This window comes from Helianthus annuus, chromosome 9 (assembly GCF_002127325.2).
Source record: "Helianthus annuus cultivar XRQ/B chromosome 9, HanXRQr2.0-SUNRISE, whole genome shotgun sequence".
In the NCBI taxonomy this organism is placed as follows: domain Eukaryota; kingdom Viridiplantae; phylum Streptophyta; class Magnoliopsida; order Asterales; family Asteraceae; genus Helianthus; species Helianthus annuus.
In genome coordinates this window covers 10,047,860-10,074,038 of record NC_035441.2, presented here as the reverse complement: position 1 = coordinate 10,074,038, position 26,179 = coordinate 10,047,860, and the positions used below count along the sequence as shown (strand labels likewise).

Genomic DNA, 26,179 nt, shown 5'->3' with positions numbered 1-26,179 from the left:
TAAATACTCTTAACTTATTTTCCCTATACGGGCTTGGGATACGGTACTATAAAAGTACCGCTTGGTCGGGTGTATGTAGTCATTTAAATCGTATTGTGATTTATGTATTTACATAACCTGTTTGATATGTATTATTTGGTGTATGGCCCTTGGGGGTTAAATGACCATGTCCCGGATATCCTTGGCATCATTCATGAAATGGCCACGACCTAAGCACGGGGTGTAGGCGTACACCTGACAGCTGCCTTATGTAAAAACTGGTATCCCACTATAAGGAATCGACCTTGTGGGCACTATACCTATGGTGTGTCAGTTAACTTAAGTCCGGCCCTACAAACCGGCCCTGATGGACGACAAATGAGTAAAACTGTATACAAGATTATTTTGAATAATTGTCCCAAGTTATAAAATATATTTGCCTAAGTGCATTCAAATCAATTTTCAAACTCTTTTCAAAATGAGTCAGTTAAGTTGTATTTACCAGTGCAAACTGACGTATTTTCCAAAAAGGCTAAGTGCAGGTTCTAGACGAAATAGGCTGGCTACTCCAGGCATCATTACTCAAGTCTCGCAAGCTTTAGATGTCAAAGTCTGTTGAACAATTTCCTTTTTATTTTGATCCGCCTGTGGATCTGTTTCGACTGTTTGTGATACTTAAAAATTACAATGTATTCAGTTGAAATAAATCTATATCTTTTGCTTCCGCTGTGCATCCATATGTTGTGTTGTTTTGACTATGATGATACCGATTACGTCACGATACTCCCCACCGGGCCCACCGGTGACACGTGGAAAATAGGGGTGTGACAGGTTGGTATCAGAGCCAACGCTGAGTGAATTAAAACTAGCCATTTATGTTTAATCTCAGTTACACAATTGCACATTCTTGAGTCTAGACAAAGAACATAGGATTAATCCTAATTAGTTGTATTTCTCCTTTATTTGTTGCCTTTGTTGTTATGATTAGCTCTTGCATGGGTAAGTCATTTTAGAAGACCCATTTAGGGCAACCATTTCTATAATAATTCCTTTTTGTAAGATCTGCCATTATGATAAAATGGCAAAATCTAAAAAGGACAAGACCTAGCTCAGGTGTCGTTCTAAGACAGGGCCAAGATGGTAGTTCCTCAAATTAGATTCAGATCCTTGTTAACGTTTCAAATTAGGATTGCTCTGCGTTAAATTATTAAAAAAATCTTAAAGGTAAAACCTAGCCTAATTGTCATTGCAGACATGGCCAAGATGGTAAAAACCTATTCAAAGGATTCAACCCTTATTAACATTTGATATGTTATGTGCTTGACAAAGTGTGATCCGATAAAATCACATAAGTCATTATTAAAAACGGGTTGTTCTAAATTCCCTTTTTTATACAATCATCTCTTAAGGATGAAGTGCCCACGGGCTATAATTAACGTCCTCTGGGACTAAGGACAGTGGTAGCCTGCAACTCCCTGTCAAGGAAAGGTAATGAACTTTGATTCAAACCTTAATACCTCGATTCTGTAAAATCCTGGTTTACTAATTAATTCTGTCTATGTGACTAGGCCTTTTGTGCTATTATATGATTTAGGGTTATTCTGTAAAATTAACTAAAATGCGTATTAAAAACCATAGTTAACAAATCATTTAAAACGATAGAACTATATAAGCTTCCGTATAAACCTCGTCCTTATTTGATTTTATGTAGCAATTAAAGCTACATGGCAAGGTCGGAGGAAGTGAACAGTCATTCTCTGGAAAATGACGATAATGATAGGGTTAATATAACCAAAGGAGAGCTCCGTACACTGATTAATACAGCTGTATCTAAAGCTGTAAAGGAGCAATTCAAGGAGGTTAGTGAGACGTATAGTAAAACTTCTTCAGTACCCCACTCAAAGTCTATTCCTACGACTCATTCTGAAGCTCATAGTAAGCCACCCTCGAAGAAGAATGAACCTAAGAAAGAGAATGTCGAACATTCCTCAAACCAACATAGTGTTCCATCCAAGAGAATAGTGTTCAATGATGAGCCACGTACCAAGTCTTGTACTTATAAGTACTTTGTTTCCTGCAAACCTCGAGATTTCACTGGGGAGAAAGGAGCAATTGATTGCATGACTTGGTTAGATGAAATGGACACTATTGTTGATATCAGCGGTTGCGCTGAAAGGGACGTAGTGAAGTATGTATCCCAATCATTCAAGGGAGAGGCTCTAGCATGGTGGAAGTCTCTTATACAAGCTGCTGGGAAAATCCCACTCTATAATATGTCATGGGAGTAGTTTGTTGTTCTCATTAAGGAGAACTATTGTCCACAGCATGAGGTGGAAATAATTGAATCAGACTTCTTATCATTGGTGATGAAGAATTTAGATTGTCAAGCTTACCTCACCAGCTTCAATACCATGTCCAGATTGGTTCCTTACCTTGTGACACCAGAACCCAAGAGGATTGCTCGCTTCATTGGGGGTCTAGCCCCAGAAATCAAAGCCAGTGTTAAGGCTTCGAGACCTACTACTTTTAGATCAGTTGCTGATCTATCTCTGTCCCTCACCTTGGATGCGGTCAGGTTAAGATCGATCAAGAACTCTGAAGAGAGTAAGAGGAAGCGTGAGGAGGATAACTCACGAGGGTCGGAGAAGAAGCACAAGGGAAACCCTGAGTCCAAGAAATTTGGGTCTGGAAAAGGTAGTCAGCAAACAGAAGAAAAGCCAAAGTGCTCAACTTGCCAGAAACGCCACTTTGGGAAGTGCAGGCTTGAGACCAAGTCTCAATCAGGACCACCTGCATGTGGGTTGTGCAAGTCTAGAGATCATAAGACTATTGATTGCAAGAGGATTAAAGATGCTACCTGCTACGGCTGTAACGAGAAAGGGCACATTAAGACTAACTGCCCTAAAAACGCCAGGAAGCCTGAGGAGGCCAAGAAGACCAATGCTAGGGTCTTCCAAATGAATGTGCAGGAGGCAATTCAGGACGACAACGTGATTACAGGTACTTTCCTCATAAATGACGTTTATGCTAGAGTACTGTTTGATTCAGGAGCTGATAAGTCGTTCGTAGATGATAAGTTCTGTAAGTTGTTGAACCTACCTGTTAAAACCTTAAGTGTGAAATATGAGGTGCAATTAGCCGATGGTACCTTAGAAACTGCCTCAACCGTTTTAGATGGATGTTATATATCCATTAGGAACCACTCTTTTCCTATGTCTTTGCTTCCTTTGAAGTTAGCCGGATCTGATGTAGTATTGGGCATGGATTGGTTATCGCATAACCAAGCCCAGATCATCTGCAACAAGAAGCAAGTAGTGGTTAAGACTCCGTCTGGTGAGTCACTTACCATTCGAGGAGATACCCAGCACGGATTGCCTGAGCAAGTGTCTATGCTCAATGCATCTAAGTGCAAGAAGAAGGGTTGTGTTATTTATATGGCACAAGTCTCAGTCAATGAGCAGAAGCCCAGGATTGAAGATATTCCAGTCATTTCTGAATACCCTGAGGTTTTCCCAGAAGAACTGCCTGGTTTGCCACCAGATAGGGAGGTAGAATTCAGAATTGACATCATCCCCGGATCAGCACCTGTTGCTAGAGCACCTTATAGGTTGGCACCAACAGAGATGAAGGAATTGAGGACGCAACTTGATGATTTGCTAGCCAAAGGTTTTATTAGACCTAGTTCATCTCCTTGGGGAGCGCCAATCTTGTTTGTCAAGAAGAAGGACGGATCGATGCGTCTGTGCATTGATTACCGTGAGCTTAACAAGGTGACTATCAAGAATAGGTATCCTTTGCCCAGGATCGACGATCTGTTCGATCAATTGCAAGGAGCAAGTTATTTCTCTAAGATCGACTTGAGGTCAGGCTATCATCAGTTGAAGGTTAGAGATGAAGATGTGCACAAGACTGCGTATAGGACTCGTCATGGTCATTATGAGTTCTTAGTGATGCCTTTTGGGCTCACTAATGCACCTGCCGCATTCATGGATCTCATGAATCGTGTTTGCAAGCCATATTTGGACAAATTTGTCATTGTCTTCATCGATGACATTCTCATCTACTCGAAGAGTCAAGCTGACCATGAGAAGCACCTCCGTTGCATTCTGAAGCTACTTCAGCAAGAGAAGCTTTATGCCAAGTTCTCGAAGTGTGAGTTTTGGCTTCGTGAAGTCCAATTTATTGGACATGTGGTTAGCGAGCATGGTATCCAAGTGGATCCCGCTAAGATTGAAGCCATCATGAACTGGCAAGAACCAAAGACACCTACGGAGATTCGCAGCTTTCTAGGGCTGGCAGGATATTATAGGCGATTTATCGAAAACTTCTCAAGAATTGCAGCACCCCTGACTTTGCTAACCCGCAAGAATAGCAAGTTTGATTGGGGGCCTAAGCAGAAAGAATCTTTCGATATTCTGAAGCAGAAGTTAAGCAACGCTCCTGTGCTGACGTTGCCTGAAGGAATAGATGAGTTTGTAGTATATTGTGATGCATCACACACCGGGATGGGATGTGTGCTTATGCAGAAAGGCAAGGTCATTGCCTATGCTTCACGCCAGTTAAAAGTGCACGAGAAGAATTACACCACCCATGATTTGGAGTTGGGTGCCGTTGTATTTGCACTTAAGCTTTGGAGGCACTATTTATATGGAACTAAGTGTGTGATCTATTCAGATCACAAGAGCCTTCAGCATCTGTTCAATCAGAATGATTTGAACATGAGGCAGCGACGCTGGATGGAAACTCTAAATGATTATGATTGTGAAATAAGATACCATCCAGGCAAGGCAAATGTGGTTGCCGATGCCTTAAGCAGAAAGGAAAGAATGAAGCCTATAAGAATCAATGCTAAGAGCATTGAGATCAAGAATAGTCTAAATGAAAGGTTGTTAGCTGCACAGAAGGAAGCAGTGCTAGAAGCTAATTACCCTAATGAGAAGCTAGGAGTGACTGAAGAACAGTTATCCTATGGCAAAGACGGAATCCTGAGATTGAATGGGAGAATATGGGTTCCTGTGTATGGAGGTCTTCGTGATGTCATCCTCAAGGAAGCCCACAGTTCTAAATATTCCGTCCATCCTGGAGCGGACAAGATGTACAAGGATGTAAAGGCAAATTACTGATGGATAGGCTTGAAAAAGTCTATAGCCACCCATGTAGCCAAATGTCTGACGTGCGCTAAAGTTAAAGCTGAGCATCAGGAACCTTCAGGTTTGCTACAACAACCTGAGATTCCCACCTGGAAATGGGAAATAGTAACGATGGATTTTATTACCAAGTTGCCTAAAACGCCGAAGGGAAATGACACTATTTGGGTGATAGTTGATCGACTGACTAAGTCAGCACATTTCCTAGCTATTAAGGAAACTTTCAGTTCTGACATGTTGGCCCAGTTATATGTTGACAAGATTGTATCTTTGCATGGAGTGCCTGTGGCCATTATCTCTGATAGAGATACCAGATATACGTCACACTTTTGGAAAAGTTTCCAACAATCTTTGGGCGCGCGATTAAATTTCAGTACGGCTTACCATCCTCAGACGGATGGGCAGAGTGAGCGTACAATTCAAACATTGGAAGACATGCTGCGTGCATGCGTAATCGATTTAGGAGGTAGCTGGGATAGGCACCTACTTTTGATCGAGTTCTCCTACAACAATAGCTACCACACCAGCATTAAGGCTGCGCCTTTTGAGGCACTATACGGTAGGAAGTGCAGAACACCCATTTGTTGGGCAGAGGTAGGAGACGTTCAAGTATCAGGACCTGAATTAGTCCTGGAGACGACTGACAAAGTTACCCAAATCACTGAGCACCTAAAAGCTGCTCGTGATAGGCAAAGGAGCTATGCTGATGGTAAGCGGAAATCCCTCAAGTTCGAGGTCGGTGATAAGGTTCTGCTTAAAGTATCACCTTGGAAAGGGGTAATGCGATTTGGCAAGAAAGGTAAGCTAAGCACGAGGTATATTGGACCATTCGAGATCATCGAATGTGTAGGATCGGTGGCCTATAAGTTAAACTTACCTGAAGAGCTCAGTGGCATTCATAATGTCTTCCACATCTGCAATCTGAAGAAATGTCTAGCTGACGAGTCACTAGTCATACCTCATACGGATGTGCATATAGATGAGAGCTTGAAATTTGTGGAGAAACCTTTGTCGATTGAGGATCGACAGGTTAAGAAGCTTCGGAGGAAGCATGTGCCTATTGTGAAGGTTAAATGGGATGCCCGCAGAGGACCCGAGTATACGTGGGAGTTAGAATCCACAATGAAAGAAAAGTACCCTCAGTTGTTTCAGTAAATCTCGAGGGCGAGATTTCTTTTAAGGGGGTGAGGATGTAACACCTCGAAAATTCACGTCCAATAATGTACTGACACGTGTCATAAGCTTTGAACGTGTGAATGATTACGTATGAAGGACTAGAGTTGACAAACAAGGAAAATGTGTGAACGTAAGGGTTCAAAATGTCAACAATGGATAAATATACCTTTCAATAACCCTACATGATGTTTATACCCTTAAACGAATAAGTCATGGATCATACGAAGCCAATTGTGAAAGAAAGTGAGGAATTACAAACTACAGGGGCTAAATGTGTCAACATGTTTAAAGTATACCTCTGAGTGATCTTTTAGCTGACCCAAAGCTTTGTAATGGTTAATTATACTCACAAGAATGTGTGATAAAAATTTCACAAGGTTTCGATAAAGTATGAGAAAGTTATGACACTATTCGTATGTGAGGGGTTAAAAGCGTCAAACTGCAAAAGTATGTCAATTCGTAAGGAATCGAACCTTCCGGAATATGACCAGGAGTTTAGTATACTCTAATTAACCTTAATATAGCTTAGATATAGGCTTAGAGGTGTCTGGTGCGCAAGAATACACTTTTAGGTCATGCAGGGACTAAAAGTGTCAAAAAGTGCACAAGTTTGCACTTTCGCGCATATCTCGCATTCTGAATATCCCCGGACACCCAAAAATTTATGTAAGCACTAAAATATTTTATTTTAGTGTTTGGCTTGATAAAATTCCATTCGTCGCGTAATTTGGATCGTTTTTAGCGTCCGTCCGCGTTTCGTCGTAATTAGCCGAACAACGGGACCGTACGACCAAACGAACCGACATCCGGCATATTTTTGAGCATGTTTCATGTTCCCTATGCTTAGGCATCATTGTAGAGCCTTAAAAATGGTTTAACGGCCTTCAGAAGTGTCGGAAATGGCATTAGGGAGTGCAGGGGCCAAATCTGTCAATTATTGAAAGTTGACATCTGCAGCCAAGGTCCTTACGGACCGTATGGAGGACCTTACGGTCTGTATGGGGGTGCCAGCAACCAGAAAATTAAAAACCAGCTGTGGTTTTGCTTCCCTCTCTCAATCCTTGATTCTATGGGCTGAATTAGGGGCACCCATGGTTTTCTAAATCAGGGGGCACACTTGTAAGGCCAAGATCGAGTCACGGTTTACGAGGAACGATCCTAACGGTTCTCAAAAACCTATAAATACCCCCTTAGATTTTGGTTTCACTTGCATCTCTTCTCAATTCTGAATTGCTCTCTAATTCTCTGCATTCCTTGAGGGTCTTGAGCTTCTTGAGAGCCTCTTCCAAGTCCTTTGGACTTATGTAAGTGATTCCTTCATGCTTAGTTTAATCGTTTAGCGTTTTAAACCGAAAAGTCAAGCGTTATCGATAAACGCTTTGACTATTAATCGGTTGAGCCATGGTTCGCTTTGAACATGGCTACGTGATCGTAATTAGGTAGATGTTTAACCCTCTATAGGGCATCTCCTAATTACCACGTTTACTTGTTTAATTGTCGGGTCAAATTTAAGTTAATCGAGTTGTTTTAAATAAAATTTATAACTAATGATTTAGATTCTTTAAAATCAGTTTTGTCACTTTAATAACTTGGAAATTATTAGTTGATCATGTCTAAGCATGATTCAACCCGACAATTCTAAGTATAGGCTCGGTTCGCGACCGAAAGTCGCAAAGTTTGACCTTTGCTTTGACTTTCAGTTCTGACCCAAATTAGCTTGAGTTTAATTATGCCTTAGGGTCCTTTGTGACCATGTTATATGATAGTATAACCTCCCAAAGTTATACTACTTGGTTCTTTAGAATTAAAGACCATCGCATGTTTCCATAATGCCTAAATATGACCATAATGCCCTTTAATGGTTAAAACGATATTTTTGAAGATGTGAAAGGACTAAAACCTTTATTAATGATCTATAAGCATGTCCATAAAATTTCACATAAGTTTGAGGTCTAGATTAGGAGATATGCTCATTAGCGTAATTAAGAAGCTTTTCGGTAAATTAACCGTATGATTAGCATATAGCCTATCTAAACCCAATTATGATACCAAAACTTTTCACCCACTGATGTAATATAATATTTTAGAATTTTTGAAGATTTTTATTTATTTTTAGGTTGATCATAACCTAGGGTTCTAAGCTTATTTCGGTAATTGTCGGTTTTACCCTTTAAGCCTAAAAATGAGTTTTACCAAACCTTTTGATACCAAATCTTTTTCTACAGATATAATATGATAATTAGAATATGTTAAGCCTTTTGGAATAGTAAAAATATCAGCTTTCCTTTAAGAACCCGAAAATGGCCTAAAATCGCCTTTTAAGCGTTTTTAACGCATAATATGTATTAAAAACCATTTAGGGTGTATAAGACTTGATACCTACTGATGTTTTAAGTAAATTCCTATACTTTAACAGTAAGCAAAAGTCTTAAACTCAGAATTCTAGTTTTAACCTTTTTAAGCCTATGTGAAATTACCAAAATACCCTTTCGAGGGATAAGTTGGTTTTAAATTCACTTCGGGCATAATGAAAGATATCCTACTGATATCACAACATATCAAAGGCATATTAACTTATGGAACATGTTCATGACTCTTGCGGTTACCCGTTACGCACGTCTCGCGTTCAAATCGGCCTATGTAACTAGTTTGCATATATTAGCCGAAACGGGTCAAACCAAATCGTTTTCGTCTCAAAATCTAGAATGTGATCAAGTTACCCATATTAAACAAGTACTCAAGCTTGTTGGGTCAAAACCACATTCTAAACCGGTCTTCGCCTTATCGTGCGTTTGAACCGTGTTTTCCTTTTGAAAACTAACCGGTCTAAGTATAAGCTTAATTAAAGACCTGTTAGGATTCTAATAGGTTATTAAAACCTTCGTTCCAGATTAGGAGCCCAGTAAAAGATACGTGTACTTTGCTGTATTTGATTTATACATTGCTCAGGTAAATACTCTTAACTTATTTTCCCTATACGGGCTTGGGATACGGTACTATAAAAGTACCGCTTGGTCGGGTGTATGTAGTCATTTAAATCGTATTGTGATTTATGTATTTACATAACCTGTTTGATATGTATTATTTGGTGTATGGCCCTTGGGGGTTAAATGACCATGTCCCGGATATCCTTGGCATCATTCATGAAATGGCCACGACCTAAGCACGGGGTGTAGGCGTACACCTGACAGCTGCCTTATGTAAAAACTGGTATCCCACTATAAGGAATCGACCTTGTGGGCACTATACCTGTGGTGTGTCAGTTAACTTAAGTCCGGCCCTACAAACCGGCCCTGATGGACGACAAATGAGTAAAACTGTATACAAGATTATTTTGAATAATTGTCCCAAGTTATAAAATATATTTGCCTAAGTGCATTCAAATCAATTTTCAAACTCTTTTCAAAATGAGTCAGTTAAGTTGTATTTACCAGTGCAAACTGACGTATTTTCCAAAAAGGCTAAGTGCAGGTTCTAGACGAAATAGGCTGGCTACTCCAGGCATCATTACTCAAGTCTCGCAAGCTTTAGATGTCAAAGTCTGTTGAACAATTTCCTTTTTATTTTGATCCGCCTGTGGATCTGTTTCTACTGTTTGTGATACTTAAACATTACAATGTATTCAGTTGAAATAAATCTATATCTTTTGCTTCCGCTGTGCATCCATATGTTGTGTTGTTTTGACTATGATGATATCGATTACGTCACGATACTCCCCACCGGGCCCACCGGTGACACGTGGAAAATAGGGGTGTGACAGGTTGGTATCAGAGCCAACGCTGAGTGAATTAAAACTAGCCATTTATGTTTAATCTCAGTTACACAATTGCACATTCTTGAGTCTAGACAAAGAACATAGGATTAATCCTAATTAGTTGTATTTCTCCTTTATTTGTTGCCTTTGTTGTTATGATTAGCTCTTGCATGGGTAAGTCATTTTAGAAGACCCATTTAGGGCAACCATTTCTATAATAATTCCTTTTTGTAAGATCTGCCATTATGATAAAATTGCAAAATCTAAAAAGGACAAGACCTAGCTCAGGTGTCGTTCTAAGACAGGGCCAAGATGGTAGTTCCTCAAATTAGATTCAGATCCTTGTTAACATTTCAAATTAGGATTGCTCTGTGTTAAATTATTAAAAAAAAATCTTAAAGGTAAAACCTAGCCTAATTGTCATTGCAGACATGGCCAAGATGGTAAAAACCTATTCAAAGGATTCAACCCTTATTAACATTTGATATGTTATGTGCTTGACAAAGCGTGATCCGATAAAATCACAAAATTCATTATTAAAAACGGGTTGTTCTAAATTCCCTTATTTATACAATCATCTCTTAAGGATGAAGTGCCCACGGGCTATAATTAACGTCCTCTGGGACTAAGGACAGTGGTAGCCTGCAACTCCCTGTCAAGGAAAGGTAATGAACTTTGATTCAAACCTTAATACCTCGATTCTGTAAAATCCTGGTTTATTAATTAATTCTGTCTATGTGACTAGGCCTTTTGTGCTATTATATGATTTAGGGTTATTCTGTAAAATTAACTAAAATGCGTATTAAAAACCATAGTTAACAAATCATTTAAAACGATAGAACTATATAAGCTTCCGTATAAACCTCGTCCTTATTTGATTTTATGTAGCAATTAAAGCTACATGGCAAGGTCGGAGGAAGTGAACAGTCATTCTCTAGAAAATGACGATAATGATAGGGTTAATATAACCAAAGGAGAGCTCCGTACACTGATTAATACAGCTGTATCTAAAGCTGTAAAGGAGCAATTCAAGGAGGTTAGTGAGACGTATAGTAAAACTTCTTCAGTACCCCACTCAAAGTCTATTCCTACGACTCATTCTAAAGCTCATAATAAGCCACCCTCGAAGAAGAATGAACCTAAGAAAGAGAATGTCGAACATTCCTCAAACCAACATAGTGTTCCATCCAAGAGAATAGTGTTCAATGATGAGCCACGTACCAAGTCTTGTACTTATAAGTACTTTGTTTCCTGCAAACCTCGAGATTTCACTGGGGAGAAAGGAGCAATTGATTGCATGACTTGGTTAGATGAAATGGATACTATTGTTGATATCAGCGGTTGCGCTGAAAGGGACGTAGTGAAGTATGTATCCCAATCATTCAAGGGAGAGGCTCTGGCATGGTGGAAGTCTCTTATACAAGCTGCTGGGAAAATCCCACTCTATAATATGTCATGGGAGTAGTTTGTTGTTCTCATTAAGGAGAACTATTGTCCACAGCATGAGGTGGAAATAATTGAATCAGACTTCTTATCATTGGTGATGAAGAATTTAGATTGTCAAGCTTACCTCACCAGCTTCAATACCATGTCCAGATTGGTTCCTTACCTTGTGACACCAGAACCCAAGAGGATTGCTCGCTTCATTGGGGGTCTAGCCCCAGAAATCAAAGCCAGTGTTAAGGCTTCGAGACCTACTACTTTTAGATCAGTTGCTGATCTATCTCTGTCCCTCACCTTGGATGCGGTCAGGTTAAGATCGATCAAGAACTCTGAAGAGAGTAAGAGGAAGCGTGAGGAGGATAACTCACGAGGGTCGGAGAAGAAGCACAAGGGAAACCCTGAGTCCAAGAAATTTGGGTCTGGAAAAGGTAGTCAGCAAACAGAAGAAAAGCCAAAGTGCTCAACTTGCCAGAAACGCCACTTTGGGAAGTGCAGGCTTGAGACCAAGTCTCAATCAGGACCACCTGCATGTGGGTTGTGCAAGTCTAGAGAGCATAAGACTATTGATTGCAAGAGGATTAAAGATGCTACCTGCTACGGCTGTAACGAGAAAGGGCACATTAAGACTAACTGCCCTAAAAACGCCAGGAAGCCTGAGGAGGCCAAGAAGACCAATGCTAGGGTCTTCCAAATGAATGTGCAGGAGGCAATTCAGGACGACAACGTGATTACAGGTACTTTCCTCATAAATGACGTTTATGCTAGAGTACTGTTTGATTCAGGAGCTGATAAGTCGTTCGTAGATGATAAGTTCTGTAAGTTGTTGAACCTACCTGTTAAAACCTTAAGTGTGAAATATGAGGTGGAATTAGCCGATGGTACCTTAGAAACTGCCTCAACCGTTTTAGATGGATGTTATATATCCATTAGGAACCACTCTTTTCCTATGTCTTTGCTTCCTTTGAAGTTAGCCGGATTTGATGTAGTATTGGGCATGGATTGGTTATCGCATAACCAAGCCCAGATCATCTGCAACAAGAAGCAAGTAGTGGTTAAGACTCCGTCTGGTGAGTCACTTACCATTCGAGGAGATACCCAGCACGGATTGCCTGAGCAAGTGTCTATGCTCAATGCATCTAAGTGCAAGAAGAAGGGTTGTGTTATTTATATGGCACAAGTCTTAGTAGATGAGCAGAAGCCCAGGATTGAAGATATTCCAGTCATTTCTGAATACCCTGAGGTTTTCCCAGAAGAACTGCCTGGTTTGCCACCAGATAGGCAGGTAGAATTCAGAATTGACATCATCCCCGGATCAGCACCTGTTGCTAGAGCACCTTATAGGTTGGCACCAACAGAGATGAAGGAATTGAGGACGCAACTTGATGATTTGCTAGCCAAAGGTTTTATTAGACCTAGTTCATCTCCTTGGGGAGCGCCAATCTTGTTTGTCAAGAAGAAGGACGGATCGATGCGTCTGTGCATTGATTACCGTGAGCTTAACAAGGTGACTATCAAGAATAGGTATCCTTTGCCCAGGATCGACGATCTGTTCGATCAATTGCAAGGAGCAAGTTATTTCTCTAAGATCGACTTGAGGTCAGGCTATCATCAGTTGAAGGTTAGAGATGAAGATGTGCACAAGACTGCGTTTAGGACTCGTCATGGTCATTATGAGTTCTTAGTGATGCCTTTTGGGCTCACTAATGCACCTGCCGCATTCATGGATCTCATGAATCGCGTTTGCAAGCCATATTTGGACAAATTTGTCATTGTCTTCATCGATGACATTCTAATCTACTCGAAGAGTCAAGCTGACCATGAGAAGCACCTCCGTTGCATTCTGAAGCTACTTCAGCAAGAGAAGCTTTATGCCAAGTTCTCGAAGTGTGAGTTTTGGCTTCGTGAAGTCCAATTTCTTGGACATGTGGTTAGCGAGCATGGTATCCAAGTGGATCCCGCTAAGATTGAAGCCATCATGAACTGGCAAGAACCAAAGACTCCTACAGAGATTCGCAGCTTTCTAGGGCTGGCAGGATATTATAGGCGATTTATCGAAAACTTCTCAAGAATTGCAGCACCCCTGACTTTGCTAACCCGCAAGAATAGCAAGTTTGATTGGGGGCCTAAGCAGCAAGAATCTTTCGATATTCTGAAGCATCTGTTCAATCAGAATGATTTGAACATGAGGCAGCGACGCTGGATGGAAACTCTAAATGATTATGATTGTGAAATAAGATACCATCCAGGCAAGGCAAATGTGGTTGCCGATGCCTTAAGCAGAAAGGAAAGAATGAAGCCTATAAGAATCAATGCTAAGAGCATTGAGATCAAGAATAGTCTAAATGAAAGGTTGTTAGCTGCACAGAAGGAAGCAGTGCTAGAAGCTAATTACCCTAATGAGAAGCTAGGAGTGACTGAAGAACAGTTATCCTATGGCAAAGACGGAATCCTGAGATTGAATGGGAGAATATGGGTTCCTGTGTATGGAGGTCTTCGTGACGTCATCCTCAAGGAAGCCCACAGTTCTAAATATTCCGTCCATCCTGGAGCGGACAAGATGTACCAGGATGTAAAGGCAAATTACTGATGGATAGGCTTGAAAAAGTCTATAGCCACCCATGTAGCCAAATGTCTGACGTGCACTCAAGTTAAAGCTGAGCATCAGAAACCGTCAGGTTTGCTACAACAACCTGAGATTCCCACCTGGAAATGGGAAATGGTAACGATGGATTTTATTACCAAGTTGCCTAAAACGCCGAAGGGAAATGACACTATTTGGGTGATAGTTGATCGACTGACTAAGTCAGCACATTTCCTACCTATTAAGGAAACTTTCAGTTCTGACATGTTGGCCCAGTTATATGTTAACAAGATTGTATCTTTGCATGGAGTGCCTGTGGCCATTATCTCTGATAGAGATACCAGATATACGTCACACTTTTGGAAAAGTTTCCAACAATCTTTGGGCACGCGATTAAATTTCAGTACGGCTTACCATCCTCAAAGGAGCTATGCTGATGGTAAGCGGAAATCCCTCAAGTTCGAGGTCGGTGATAAGGTTCTGCTTAAAGTATCACCTTGGAAAGGGGTAATGCGATTTGGCAAGAAAGGTAAGCTAAGCCCGAGGTATATTGGACCATTCGAGATCATCGAATGTGTAGGATCAGTGGCCTATAAGTTAAACTTACCTGAAGAGCTCAGTGGCATTCATAATGTCTTCCACATCTGCAATCTGAAGAAATGTCTAGCTGACGAGTCACTAGTCATACCTCATACGGATGTGCATATAGATAAGAGCTTGAAATTTGTGGAGAAACCTTTGTCGATTGAGGATCGACAGGTTAAGAAGCTTCGGAGGAAGCATGTGCCTATTGTGAAGGTTAAATGGGATGCCCGCAGAGGACCCGTGTATACGTGGGAGTTAGAATCCACAATGAAAGAAAAGTACCCTCAGTTGTTTCAGTAAATCTCGAGGGCGAGATTTCTTGTAAGGGGGTGAGGATGTAACATCTCGAAAATTCACGTCCAATAATGTACTGACACGTGTCATAAGCTTTGAACGTGTGAATGATTACGTATGAAGGACTAGAGTTGACAAACAAGGAAAATGTGTGAACGTAAGGGTTCAAAATGTCAACAATGGATAAATATACCTTTCAATAACCCTACATGATGTTTATACCCTTAAACGAATAAGTCAATGGATCATACGAAGCCAATTGTGAAAGAAAGTGAGGAATTACAAACTACAGGGGCTAAATGTGTCAACATGTTTAAAGTATACCTCTGAGTGATCTTTTAGCTGACCCAAAGCTTTGTAATGGTTAATAATACTCACAAGAATGTGTGATAAAAATTTCACAAGGTTTCGATAAAGTATGAGAAAGTTATGACACTATTCGTATGTGAGGGGTTAAAAGCGTCAAACTGCAAAAGTATGTCAATTCGTAAGGAATCGAACCTTCCGGAATATTACCAGGAGTTTAGTATACTCTAATTAACCTTAATATAGCTTAGATATAGGCTTAGAGGTGTCTGGTGCGCAAGAATACACTTTTAGGTCATGCAGGGACTAAAAGTGTCAAAAAGTGCACAAGTTTGCACTTTCGCGCATATCTCGCATTCTGAATATCCCCGGACACCCAAAAATTTATGTAAGCACTAAAATATTTTATTTTAGTGTTTGGCTTGATAAAATTCCATTCGTCGCGTAATTTGGATCGTTTTTAGCGTCCGTCCGCGTTTCGTCGTAATTAGCCGAACAACGGGACCGTACGACCAAACGAACCGACATCCGGCATATTTTTGAGCATGTTTCATGTTCCCTATGCTTAGGCATCACTGTAGAGCCTTAAAAATGGTTTAACGGCCTTCGGAAGTGTCGGAAATGGCATTAGGGAGTGCAGGGGCCAAATCTGTCAATTATTGAAAGTTGACATCTGCAGCCAAGGTCCTTACCACCGTATGGAGGACCTTACGGTCCGTATGGGGGTGCCAGCAACCAGAAAATTAAAAACCAGCTGTGGTTTTGCTTCCCTCTCTCAATCCTTGATTCTATGGGCTGAATTAGGGGCACCCATGGTTTTCTAAATCAGGGGGCACACTTGTAAGGCCAAGATCGAGTCACGGTTTACGAGGAACGATCCTAACGGTTCTCAAAAACCTATAAATACCCCCTTAGATTTTGGTTTCACTTGCACCTCTTCTCAATTCTGAATTGCTCTCTAATTCTCTGCATTCCTTGAGGGTCTTGAGCTTCTTGAGAGCCTCTTCCAAGTCCTTTGGACTTATGTAAGTGATTCCTTCATGCTTAGTTTAATCGTTTAGCGTTTTAAACCGAAAAGTCAAGCGTTATCGATAAACGCTTTGACTATTAATCGGTTGAGCCATGGTTCGCTTTGAACATGGCTACGTGATCGTAATTAGGTAGATGTTTAACCCTCTATAGGGCATCTCCTAATTACCACGTTTACTTAGTTTAATTGTCAGGTCAAATTTAAGTTAATCGAGTTGTTTTAAATAAAATTTATAACTAATGATTTAGATTCTTTAAAATCAGTTTTGTCACTTTAATAACTTGGAAATTATTAGTTGATCATGTCTAAGCATGATTCAACCCGACAATTCTAAGTATAGGCTCGGTTCGCGACCGAAAGTCGCAAAGTTTGACCTTTGCTTTGACTTTCAGTTCTGACCCGAATTAGCTTGAGTTTAATTATGCATTAGGGTCCTTTGTGACCATGTTATATGATAGTATAACCTCCCAAAGTTATACTACTTGGTTCTTTAGAATTAAAGACTATCGCATGTTTCCATAATGCCTAAATATGACCATAATGCCCTTTAATGGTTAAAACGATATTTTTGAAGATGTAAAAGGACTAAAACCTTTATTAATGATCTATAAGCATGTCCATAAAATTTCACATCAGTTTGAGGTCTAGATTAGGAGATATGCTCATTAGCGTAATTAAGAAGCTTTTCGGTAAATTAACCGTATGATTAGCATATAGCCTATCTAAACCCAATTATGATACCAAAACTTTTCACCCACAGATGTAATATAATATTTTAGAATTTTTTGAAGATTTTTATTTATTTTTAGGTTGATCATAACCTAGGGTTCTAAGCTTATTTCGGTAATTGTCGGTTTTACCCTTTAAGCCATAAAATGAGTTTTACCAAACCTTTTGATACCAAATCTTTTTCTACAGATATAATATGATAATTAGAATATGTTAAGCCTTTTGGAATAGTAAAAATATCAGCTTTCCTTTAAGAACCCGAAAATGGCCTAAAATCGCCTTTTAAGCGTTTTTAACGCATAGTATGTATTAAAAACCATTTAGGGTGTATAAGACTTGATACCTACTGATGTTTTAAGTAAATTCCTATACTTTAACAGTAAGCAAAAGTCTTAAACTCAGAATTCTAGTTTTAACCTTTTTAAGCCTATGTGAAATTACCAAAATACCCTTTCGAGGCATAAGTTGGTTTTAAATTCACTTCGGGCATAATGGAAGATATCCTACTGATATCACAACATATCAAAGGCATATTAACTTATGGAACATGTTCATGACTCTTGCGGTTACCCGTTACGCACGTCTCGCGTTCAAATCGGCCTATGTAACTAGTTTGCATATATTAGCCGAAACGGGTCAAACCAAATCGTTTTCGTCTCAAAATCTAGAATGTGATCAAGTTACCCATATTAAACAAGTACTCAAGCTTGTTGGGTCAAAACCACATTCTAAACCGGTCTTCGCCTTATCGTGCGTTTGAACCGTGTTTTCCTTTTGAAAACTAACCGGTCTAAGTATAAGCTTAATTAAAGACCTGTTAGGATTCTAATAGGTTATTAAAACCTTCGTTCCAGATTAGGAGCCCAGTAAAAGATACGTGTACTTTGCTGTATTTGATTTATACATTGCTCAGGTAAATACTCTTAACTTATTTTCCCTATACGGGCTTGGGATACGGTACTATAAAAGTACCGCTTGGTCGGGTGTATGTAGTCATTTAAATCGTATTGTGATTTATGTATTTACATAACCTGTTTGATATGTATTATTTGGTGTATGGCCCTTGGGGGTTAAATGACCATGTCCCGGATATCCTTGGCATCATTCATGAAATGGCCACGACCTAAGCACGGGGTGTAGGCGTACACCTGACAGCTGCCTTATGTAAAAACTGGTATCCCACTATAAGGAATCGACCTTGTGGGCACTATACCTGTGGTGTGTCAGTTAACTTAAGTCCGGCCCTACAAACCGGCCCTGATGGACGACAAATGAGTAAAACTGTATACAAGATTATTTTGAATAATTGTCCCAAGTTATAAAATATTTTTGCCTAAGTGCATTCAAATCAATTTTCAAACTCTTTTCAAAATGAGTCAGTTAAGTTGTATTTACCAGTGCAAACTGACGTATTTTCCAAAAAGGCTAAGTGCAGGTTCTAGACGAAATAGGCTGGCTACTCCAGGCATCATTACTCAAGTCTCGCAAGCTTTAGATGTCAAAGTCTGTTGAACAATTTCCTTTTTATTTTGATCCGCCTGTGGATCTGTTTCGACTGTTTGTGATACTTAAACATTACAATGTATTCAGTTGAAATAAATCTATATTTTTTGCTTTCGCTGTGCATCCATATGTTGTGTTGTTTTGACTATGATGATATCGATTACGTCACGATACTCCCCACCGGGCCCACCGGTGACACGTGGAAAATAGGGGTGTGACAGATTGTATGGCTGTGTTTGAAGGACTTGAAGTACTGTGATGGTTTTCTGTTGTTACTTCTTCAGATGAGGGAAGTTGGTACAATCAAGTCAGAGTGTCTCTATTGTCATTCTCCCCCTGACCACTGAGTTGGGTGTTATAAAAGTATTTTGTTTCAAGAAAGTCAACATTCATTGTGGTGAACATTTGACAAGTTGCTGGATTATAACACCGGTAACCTATTTGATCGATCCCATAGCCGACAAATACACATTTCTCAGCACATGGGCCAAGCTTGTTTCGGTTGGTTTTGGGTATATGAACAAACGTGGTACACCCAAAGATTCGAGGTTTAAGTGTAAGAGGATGGGGAATACTGGCAGACTTAGACAAACAATCTAAGGGAGTCTTAAATTTAAGAGCTTTTGTGGGAAGTCGATTCAGCAGATACACGGAGGTTGCAACTGCCTCCGGCCAGAAAGATTTAGGAACCTGAGATTCGATCAAAAGGGCTCGAGTCATTTCAAGAATAATACGATTTTTCCGTTCGGAAACACCGTTTTGTTCGGGGGTATGAGCACAAGAGGTTTAATAAACTAATCCTTTGGTTTTAAAGAATTGTTTCATAGATGTATTGACAAATCCCCCCCCCCATTGTCGGATAGAAGGATTTGGATTTGAGTTTGAATCATAGCATAAAACGTGATAAATTTTTCGTAAACTTCGGCTTTGTTTTTTAAAAAATATACCCATGTCATGCGAGTGCAATCATCCACGAGTAATATAAAGCACCGAAGACCCTGCCCCCCCCCCCAATCACAGGAGCAGGACCCCACACATCAGAATGGATTAGGGAAAAAGGTGAAGCAACTTTCGTATTGCTAGGTTTGAACGGTTGTCGACGGCTTTTAGCGCGAAGACATGTTTCACAATCTATTTTTCCATTTGAAGGGAAGAGTTTTGGAAACAAAAGGTGCGAATAACCATGGGATGGGTGTCCCAAACGTCTATGCCATAGCCAGGCTTCCCGGTTTTCAGTTCCATGAGCCAACATCACAGTACCCTGTTGAGTCACTTCATCCTCATAGTACAATCCGTGGCGCTCAGTACCACATCCAATAATCGCACCCGTCCTGATATCCTGTAGGATGCAGAAAGTAGGGTGCATTAGTACCGTGCAATTCAGTTCTTTGGTAATATGACTAATTGATAGCAATTTGTGTGATAATGACGGAACATAGAGGTAGTTTGATAATTTCATAGTTGGTGAAATTTCAATTACTCCTCCTCCTTTTAACTTGCATCGTTCCGTTGTTTGCTGTATGTATCTGAGTTTTTTGAGGTTGGGTCATTGAACATAAGTCTAATGGCTCAAACGTTATGGTGTCGGTGGCACCAAAATCAAATATCCAAGAACTGTTTTTTTCATGATTAATCGTCATATCCACTTTTTTGACGCGACTGCGACAAATATGTTTTTTTAACGTTGTCCCGGCACTGCTATTAAGCAACCAACTGAACCGGCGTATTTATCAAAGACGCTGGATACTTGAACTCGCGTTCAAGATTTTCGTTCGAAATACCGTCGCTAGGTAGCGAGGTTATCGTACCAGCGTATTTATTAAATACACCGGCGACTTGAACTCGCATTCAAGATTTTAAATTCGCCCACAGGTTGCCCACCATTAACAATTACGCCACCGACAGCGTATTTATCAAAAAGGAAATTGACAAGATTGGCAACGAAATTGACGGAAATTAACAAGATTGACAGCGAAACTGACGGAATTGGAAATCACAGCGAAAATCGAGACTGCAGCGGATTTAGGCGAAATTATTGAAAAATATGTCGGTTGCTTTATCAAACACTAGCTTATTTATCAAAGAAATGAATAATCATGTACAACACCTTTTTCAAACACTTTTCCAAACAATATTAATTGAATAAAACAAAAAAAATAACTCTATGAAATCGATGGAAAGACTTTATTCCAAACAATCCAAAAAGGAAAAGATAATAACAGGAAGCAAACCAATCGACGACACCTTTTTGATAGAAAAGAAATTCTATTCTATAATATAACAATTGATGAAGGATCTTATGAATAGTAAATTAATTGGACAAAACTTGAATACTAATTACACTTCTTGCCATCTCTTTTAGATTGTGTTACTTTATTTTTTTTTTGTGCTCCAGATTTACCAAACTCGCTATTATCTTCTCACAACCCTCTACTTACAGTTAAATAGTTATATTATTTTGATTTATTAAATTTGTATTCTTTACATTTGTCTAATTCTAAATCTCAAATCTTAAAGCTACTATATTTTCTTTATCTAAGTCTAGACAAATTTTATAGGAAAGTTTTTATATTTAGGTATAAGAAAGTGTTTTTTTTGTTTATCTAAGTCTAGACAAATTTTATAGGAAAGTTTTTATATTTAGGTATAAGAAAGTGTTTTTTTTATTTATTTATTTGTTTATCTTTTTAATTCCTTTGATCCAAAAATACTTTAGCCTTGGGTTTTTTCTTTCGATTACCATAACAAGTGTCGGTATCTTAAAGGAGTGAAACGATACCAATCGAATTTCCGTCGCGAAGCACGGAATACCTCTACTAGTTATTTCAAACAAGATGAAAAAAATAAACAGGACACAAGTAAAACGGCGGCGGATAAATACTGATTCGCTTATTTTGGGTTTTAAATACTAATTCACCGACGACAGATTTTTAGGATTTGATTTGCCGTAATTGATGCGAAGATGAAGAACAGATTTGCCGGAACTGTGGTTGATTCGCCGGAATTGATTATGGTATTTTCCGAGTTTGATTTTGTTGTCGGGTTTCTTTCGTTTGGGATTGGTTGTAGATGATGAGCAGAGTATTCAAGAATCAGAAACACTGCTCTGATACCATGTTGTTTGGTATAGAGAATAATCTCTGAATCGGGTTTGAATTGTATTGATAATACTGTATTGTGTTCTCAATTAGGGTTACAAAGAATGGTGTTTATATAGAACACCAAGTTACATATAGCCCCTTATACTATCTATTTTCTTCTTTCCGACAATATCATCATGGAGGAATTCTCCTCCACCCCGCCTGCCTAGACGGTAAAACTAGCATGTTTGACTGTTTGATGCAGTTATTTTTTTAAGACTAAAGGGTATGGAGAGGATGGGCTTGGAGGGGATGAGCCGCCACGTAGGCGCCACGTAGAAGTGGCTTGGAGGGGATGGACCTAAAGGGGTGGGAGATGAACCCCTTTATGTATATATATGTATGTATGTTAGGTATATGTGAGAGGCAAAAGGAAAAGGGAGGTCCGGCTACCCCGGCTGTGGGTGGCCGATTGTGCCGAGCCGAGCCCCAGGGGGGCGGTGTGAGGGTCCGGCGCCGGGCCTAGCCAGGCATCAGCCGGCCCCCATACCTTCCAGTCTAAAGGCTATTACTCCTACTTTATTATTTTTTATTTCTTAATGACATTTCGCATGGTGTTAGGTAGGGTGTTAGAGAAACTCATTTTAATAAGAAAACTTGAAAACTCTATAGAAATAAGTTGCGGACCACATTTTTGGTATAAATGTATAATCCTTTACACTAACATACCAGAAATTAAAAACGGAAAATTCTAGAATCACATAAATATATACATACACCATCAAGTATTTGAACATCAATTAATATATAACTTGATCTCCTCCTTGAGTACATTCCGGAATCCTTGAAACTAGGCCTTGAGTCAATAAAGGAGACTCATGTTGTGAGTGCCTATCTTATTCGCAACTATATACGTAGGAAGAGGCCGTGTATTTTGAGATCTTTTTCAATGATGTAAAACCATGCCACTCAAGCTGCCCACTAGACCACACAATGCACAGATCTCTCAATCGGTAAATGGTTGCCGGAAGATACTTTATGCCTGAACCTTCTATATTTAACTCTTTCAAACAATGTAAGCGTCCAAATTCCTCTGGCAGTTCCGTAACTAGATTACAATGAGGGAGATGTAAATATCTTAAACATTTCATGTTACAGATGCTGTTTGGAATATCTTGTAACGACATACAAGTTATCAGGTATAACTCCTCCAGACACTCTAATCTGCCAAGATCCTCGGGTAATTGCTCAATTAACGAACAAGATGTGAGTTTAAGATATTTCAGATGTTTCAACATACAAATGTTGTTCGTAATTTCTTGTAAGACAAAACATTTCGTTAGGTGTAACTCCTCTAAACCATGTAGCTTGTATATATCAGTGGGTAACTGCTCAAGAAGCTTACAAGATTTTAGGTTAAGATATTTCAGATGTTTCAACTTACAGATGCTATCTGGAAGATGCTTAACATCCTTTATCGACAAAGTTAACTTCACGAGATGTGGAGTTAGCCTAAAGTTAGGGTTACTCACCTTAGAACCACTGAGATTTAAAAATTTGAGCTTTAAAGGAGTAAGTGGCATGTGGAGTTCTAGAAATTCGTAGCATTTTTTAAGATCTAACATCTCAAGATCTAGAGTCATCCCAAGATCAAAGGCTGTCAAGTTTGAATATTTGAGGTCAAGGAATTTGAGCTTCTCAAGAGCCTATATAATAAAAAAGAAAAAAATAAATAAATATTAGTGTGATGACAAAATATAGCATTATAATGCATCATACAAAACAACCGATCAACCATTATTCTACCTTAGTTTGTCCCTCTTCCCAGAGTTGACAGATATTACTCTGAACCATTGCGAGGTCAACAAGCTTATTTGCTTGAAATGTCTTAGGTAAACACCCAAGAGGGTATCCAGGCCAATGTAGTGATCGTAAAGTATCTGGTAAGTATTGCCAAACTTCATTAACTTCAACTTTACCAACAGGGGTGTTCACGTAAAGATATCTAAGTCCATTCATTTTTCTAAGACCTTTCATAATAATAGTTGAACTGAGATCTGTATCCTCCAGTTTTATACATCTTATTGCTTCAGAACCCTGTAAAGAAAAAACGCATATGAAATCATTGTCGTATCAAATTAAAATCTGATAGTTTTCCAACTTACATATAAAATCGAACCTTACCAGGTCATTTTTCAAAATATCTTCGATTTCCTCTTTAATCCATAAGCGTTCATATCTCTTAGGGTCTCCAGGGCTCAAACGAAGAACAATATTTTTGCCCATTTCTTCAATACGGTCATGCAAGCCCAAACGACCATCGTTAGAGATAGTTATCAAAGATTTCTGCTCAAGAACTCTTAAACCTCTTTTAGCATGAAAGTCACAACATTCAAGTACTCGGATTGCTTCGTCTTTCATTTCACCTTTCAGGATGCATGCAACATCTAAAAATATTTTTTTCTCATCATCCTCGAGACCATTATAGCTTAGTTCCATTGTTTCCAAAGTTTCCTGTTCCGGAATTGTTTTTAGTCTGTCAATGGCATCTATCCATCCATCCTTATCTACACCACAAAGATGTGAACCCAAAACTTTAGTTGTTAAGGGAAGACCAGCAGCATACTGCGCAACTTGGCTTGATAACTCTTCATAATCTCTAATTGGAATCTCTCCCCCAAATGCATACCTACTAAAGAGGCAAATCGCTTCATCATTTGATAACAATAACTGATTGACATCATGAATAAGCTTCACTTGGTGTGGCTTGAACACTTGCTCATTTCTAGTTGTAATGATGATTTTACTTCCTGGCTTAAACCAGCTAGGTGAACCTGCTAACGCCTCAAGCTGCTTGATATTATCCACATCATCCAGAACAACAAGTACCTTTGTATTACGCATCCTTTGCATCTCCGTGTTGTTGTCAATGCATTGACCGCTAAAAACATCTTTAAGGATCTGTTTTTGCAATTTCTTTAAACCAAACGAAGAGCGTTTTGAAACATTCTCAACAAAGCTTTTACCTTCAAACTGACAGGATATATGATCAAACACAGCTTTCGCTAAAGTCGTCTTCCCACCCCCTCCAATCCCCTTGATGGCTATCATGCAAGGATCATTAAGACCAACTCTTAAAGATGATACTATCTTGTTTACACGGGTCTCGATGCCTACTAACTTCTGATCAAAGCTTGGACTGATGAAGCGTAGCTCTAGTGAAATGTATCTAACAATCGCTTGGATGAACTTAGCTTCATCTCTGTGTTTTGAAGAAAATTCAATTAGAGTAGTCAATATCCCACGTGAGCATTTGATTTCAAATATATAACATACAATCATACATGAAGTGATAACATGCGTGAGCCTGTTAAAGACCAAATAGAAAGAAATAAAATCAAAGGATATAAGATGTAGGGATTACCCATTCAGAGTGTTTTTTAACTCCCACCCAGCCAGACCGGCTGCTTCACTAAGAGCACCTCTCCATCTGCCAGCACCCTCTTTCCCTACATGTTTTTTAAAGGCTTCTTCAACGGCCCCACTTTGGTGGCGGACATGGGTGGGTTCAACATCATAGAACACAGGGTAAGCAGTATGCTCGGTCAACCTCTGGCACTCTATAATCTTCTCGAGCTCGTCTAAGCACCATGATGAAGATGCATAGTCCTTGGAGAAGACAATGATGTAAAATCTTGAGTCTTGAATTGATGTGATGAGCTCTTTACTGATCACTTCTCCTTTCTTGATTTTTTCATCATCTTTGTAAGTGTTAATGCCTCTACAGTGAAGAGCATGATAGAGATGACCGACAAAGGTCTTGCGAGTGTCTTCACCTCTGAAACTCAAAAAGACATCGTACTTGAAGCTCTTTTGAACTGATGAAGCTGAAGTAGATGCCATTGAATGTATGCTTGAAGGATCAAATAGAATGAAAGCTTTATTAACCGGGAGGAATTTGTATGAATTGATTAATAATAACAAACAATAAAGTAGATCGTTGACTAAGAAACAATTGTGTGGAAAACTTTATGATGGGTTGGGGACAAAAGGATATTATTTGCATAATAAGAAACACGAATATAAAGATAAAGGGTATGCCAACCACCCTCTAACATTATTAATCTGACTGATTACGCGTGACAGCCTTTTCACTTTTGTACTGGCATTAATATATGTTAATATTTTGAGTAAATTGCGGTTTTGGTCCCCGTGGTTTAGTGGTTATTGTTATTATTTACAAAATACAAATGTCTTGCAATTTTAATACCAAGATTTATATTTTATTGCGGTTTTAGTCTACCACACTAACTTCATCAAACTTATAGTTAAATACTTGTCACATGAGAGGCATCAGTTAACACTAGTGAAGCTTGGTGAAGTTAACCTCTTACTAATATATTCTATTTAATTTAACAATTTATAACTATGTTACATAGCATGCTAGCTCATATATAAAGTTTTCCTTATTAAAATTCGGATATATTAAAGTTGTTGTTTACTGTTATAAACTGGTTGCTCAACTGCTTGAGACAAAAATAACATGTGCCCATGCAAATAAAAAAGACCCGA

At 39.2% G+C, this 26,179-nt stretch overlaps 3 protein-coding genes across 6 annotated transcripts; 2 read left to right on the top strand and 1 right to left on the bottom strand.

Annotated features, from left to right (window-relative positions):
* Positions 1-1,703: 1,703 nt before the first annotated feature.
* On the top strand, positions 1,704-8,423 carry LOC110875251. Its single transcript, XM_022123449.1, has 3 exons — positions 1,704-1,849; positions 2,555-2,979; positions 8,419-8,423. Exons 1-3 carry the CDS (start codon positions 1,704-1,706, stop codon positions 8,421-8,423), a joined length of 576 nt encoding a protein of 191 aa, XP_021979141.1.
* Positions 8,424-10,957: 2,534 nt separating this feature from the next.
* On the top strand, positions 10,958-20,975 carry LOC110875252. Its single transcript, XM_022123450.1, has 3 exons — positions 10,958-11,103; positions 11,809-12,233; positions 20,923-20,975. The coding sequence occupies exons 1-3, from the start codon at positions 10,958-10,960 to the stop codon at positions 20,973-20,975; spliced, it is 624 nt and encodes a 207-aa protein (XP_021979142.1).
* A 1,367-nt stretch (positions 20,976-22,342) lies between these two features.
* LOC110877152 (TMV resistance protein N) lies at positions 22,343-25,661 on the bottom strand. 4 transcript variants are annotated; one of them, XM_022125316.2, is made up of 5 exons: positions 25,032-25,661; positions 23,792-24,869; positions 23,414-23,704; positions 22,797-23,313; positions 22,343-22,715 (listed from the first exon to the last, which is right to left on the bottom strand). In XM_022125316.2, exons 1-5 carry the CDS (start codon positions 25,508-25,510, stop codon positions 22,504-22,506), a joined length of 2,577 nt encoding a protein of 858 aa, XP_021981008.1. In that variant the 5' UTR covers positions 25,511-25,661; the 3' UTR covers positions 22,343-22,503. The 4 variants fall into 4 exon arrangements, with proteins under 4 accessions (XP_021981008.1, XP_035833190.1, XP_035833191.1 ...); XM_035977297.1 differs by having other exon boundaries at positions 22,343-22,995; positions 23,140-23,313; XM_035977298.1 differs by having other exon boundaries at positions 23,140-23,313.
* Between the last annotated feature and the right edge of the window lie 518 nt (positions 25,662-26,179).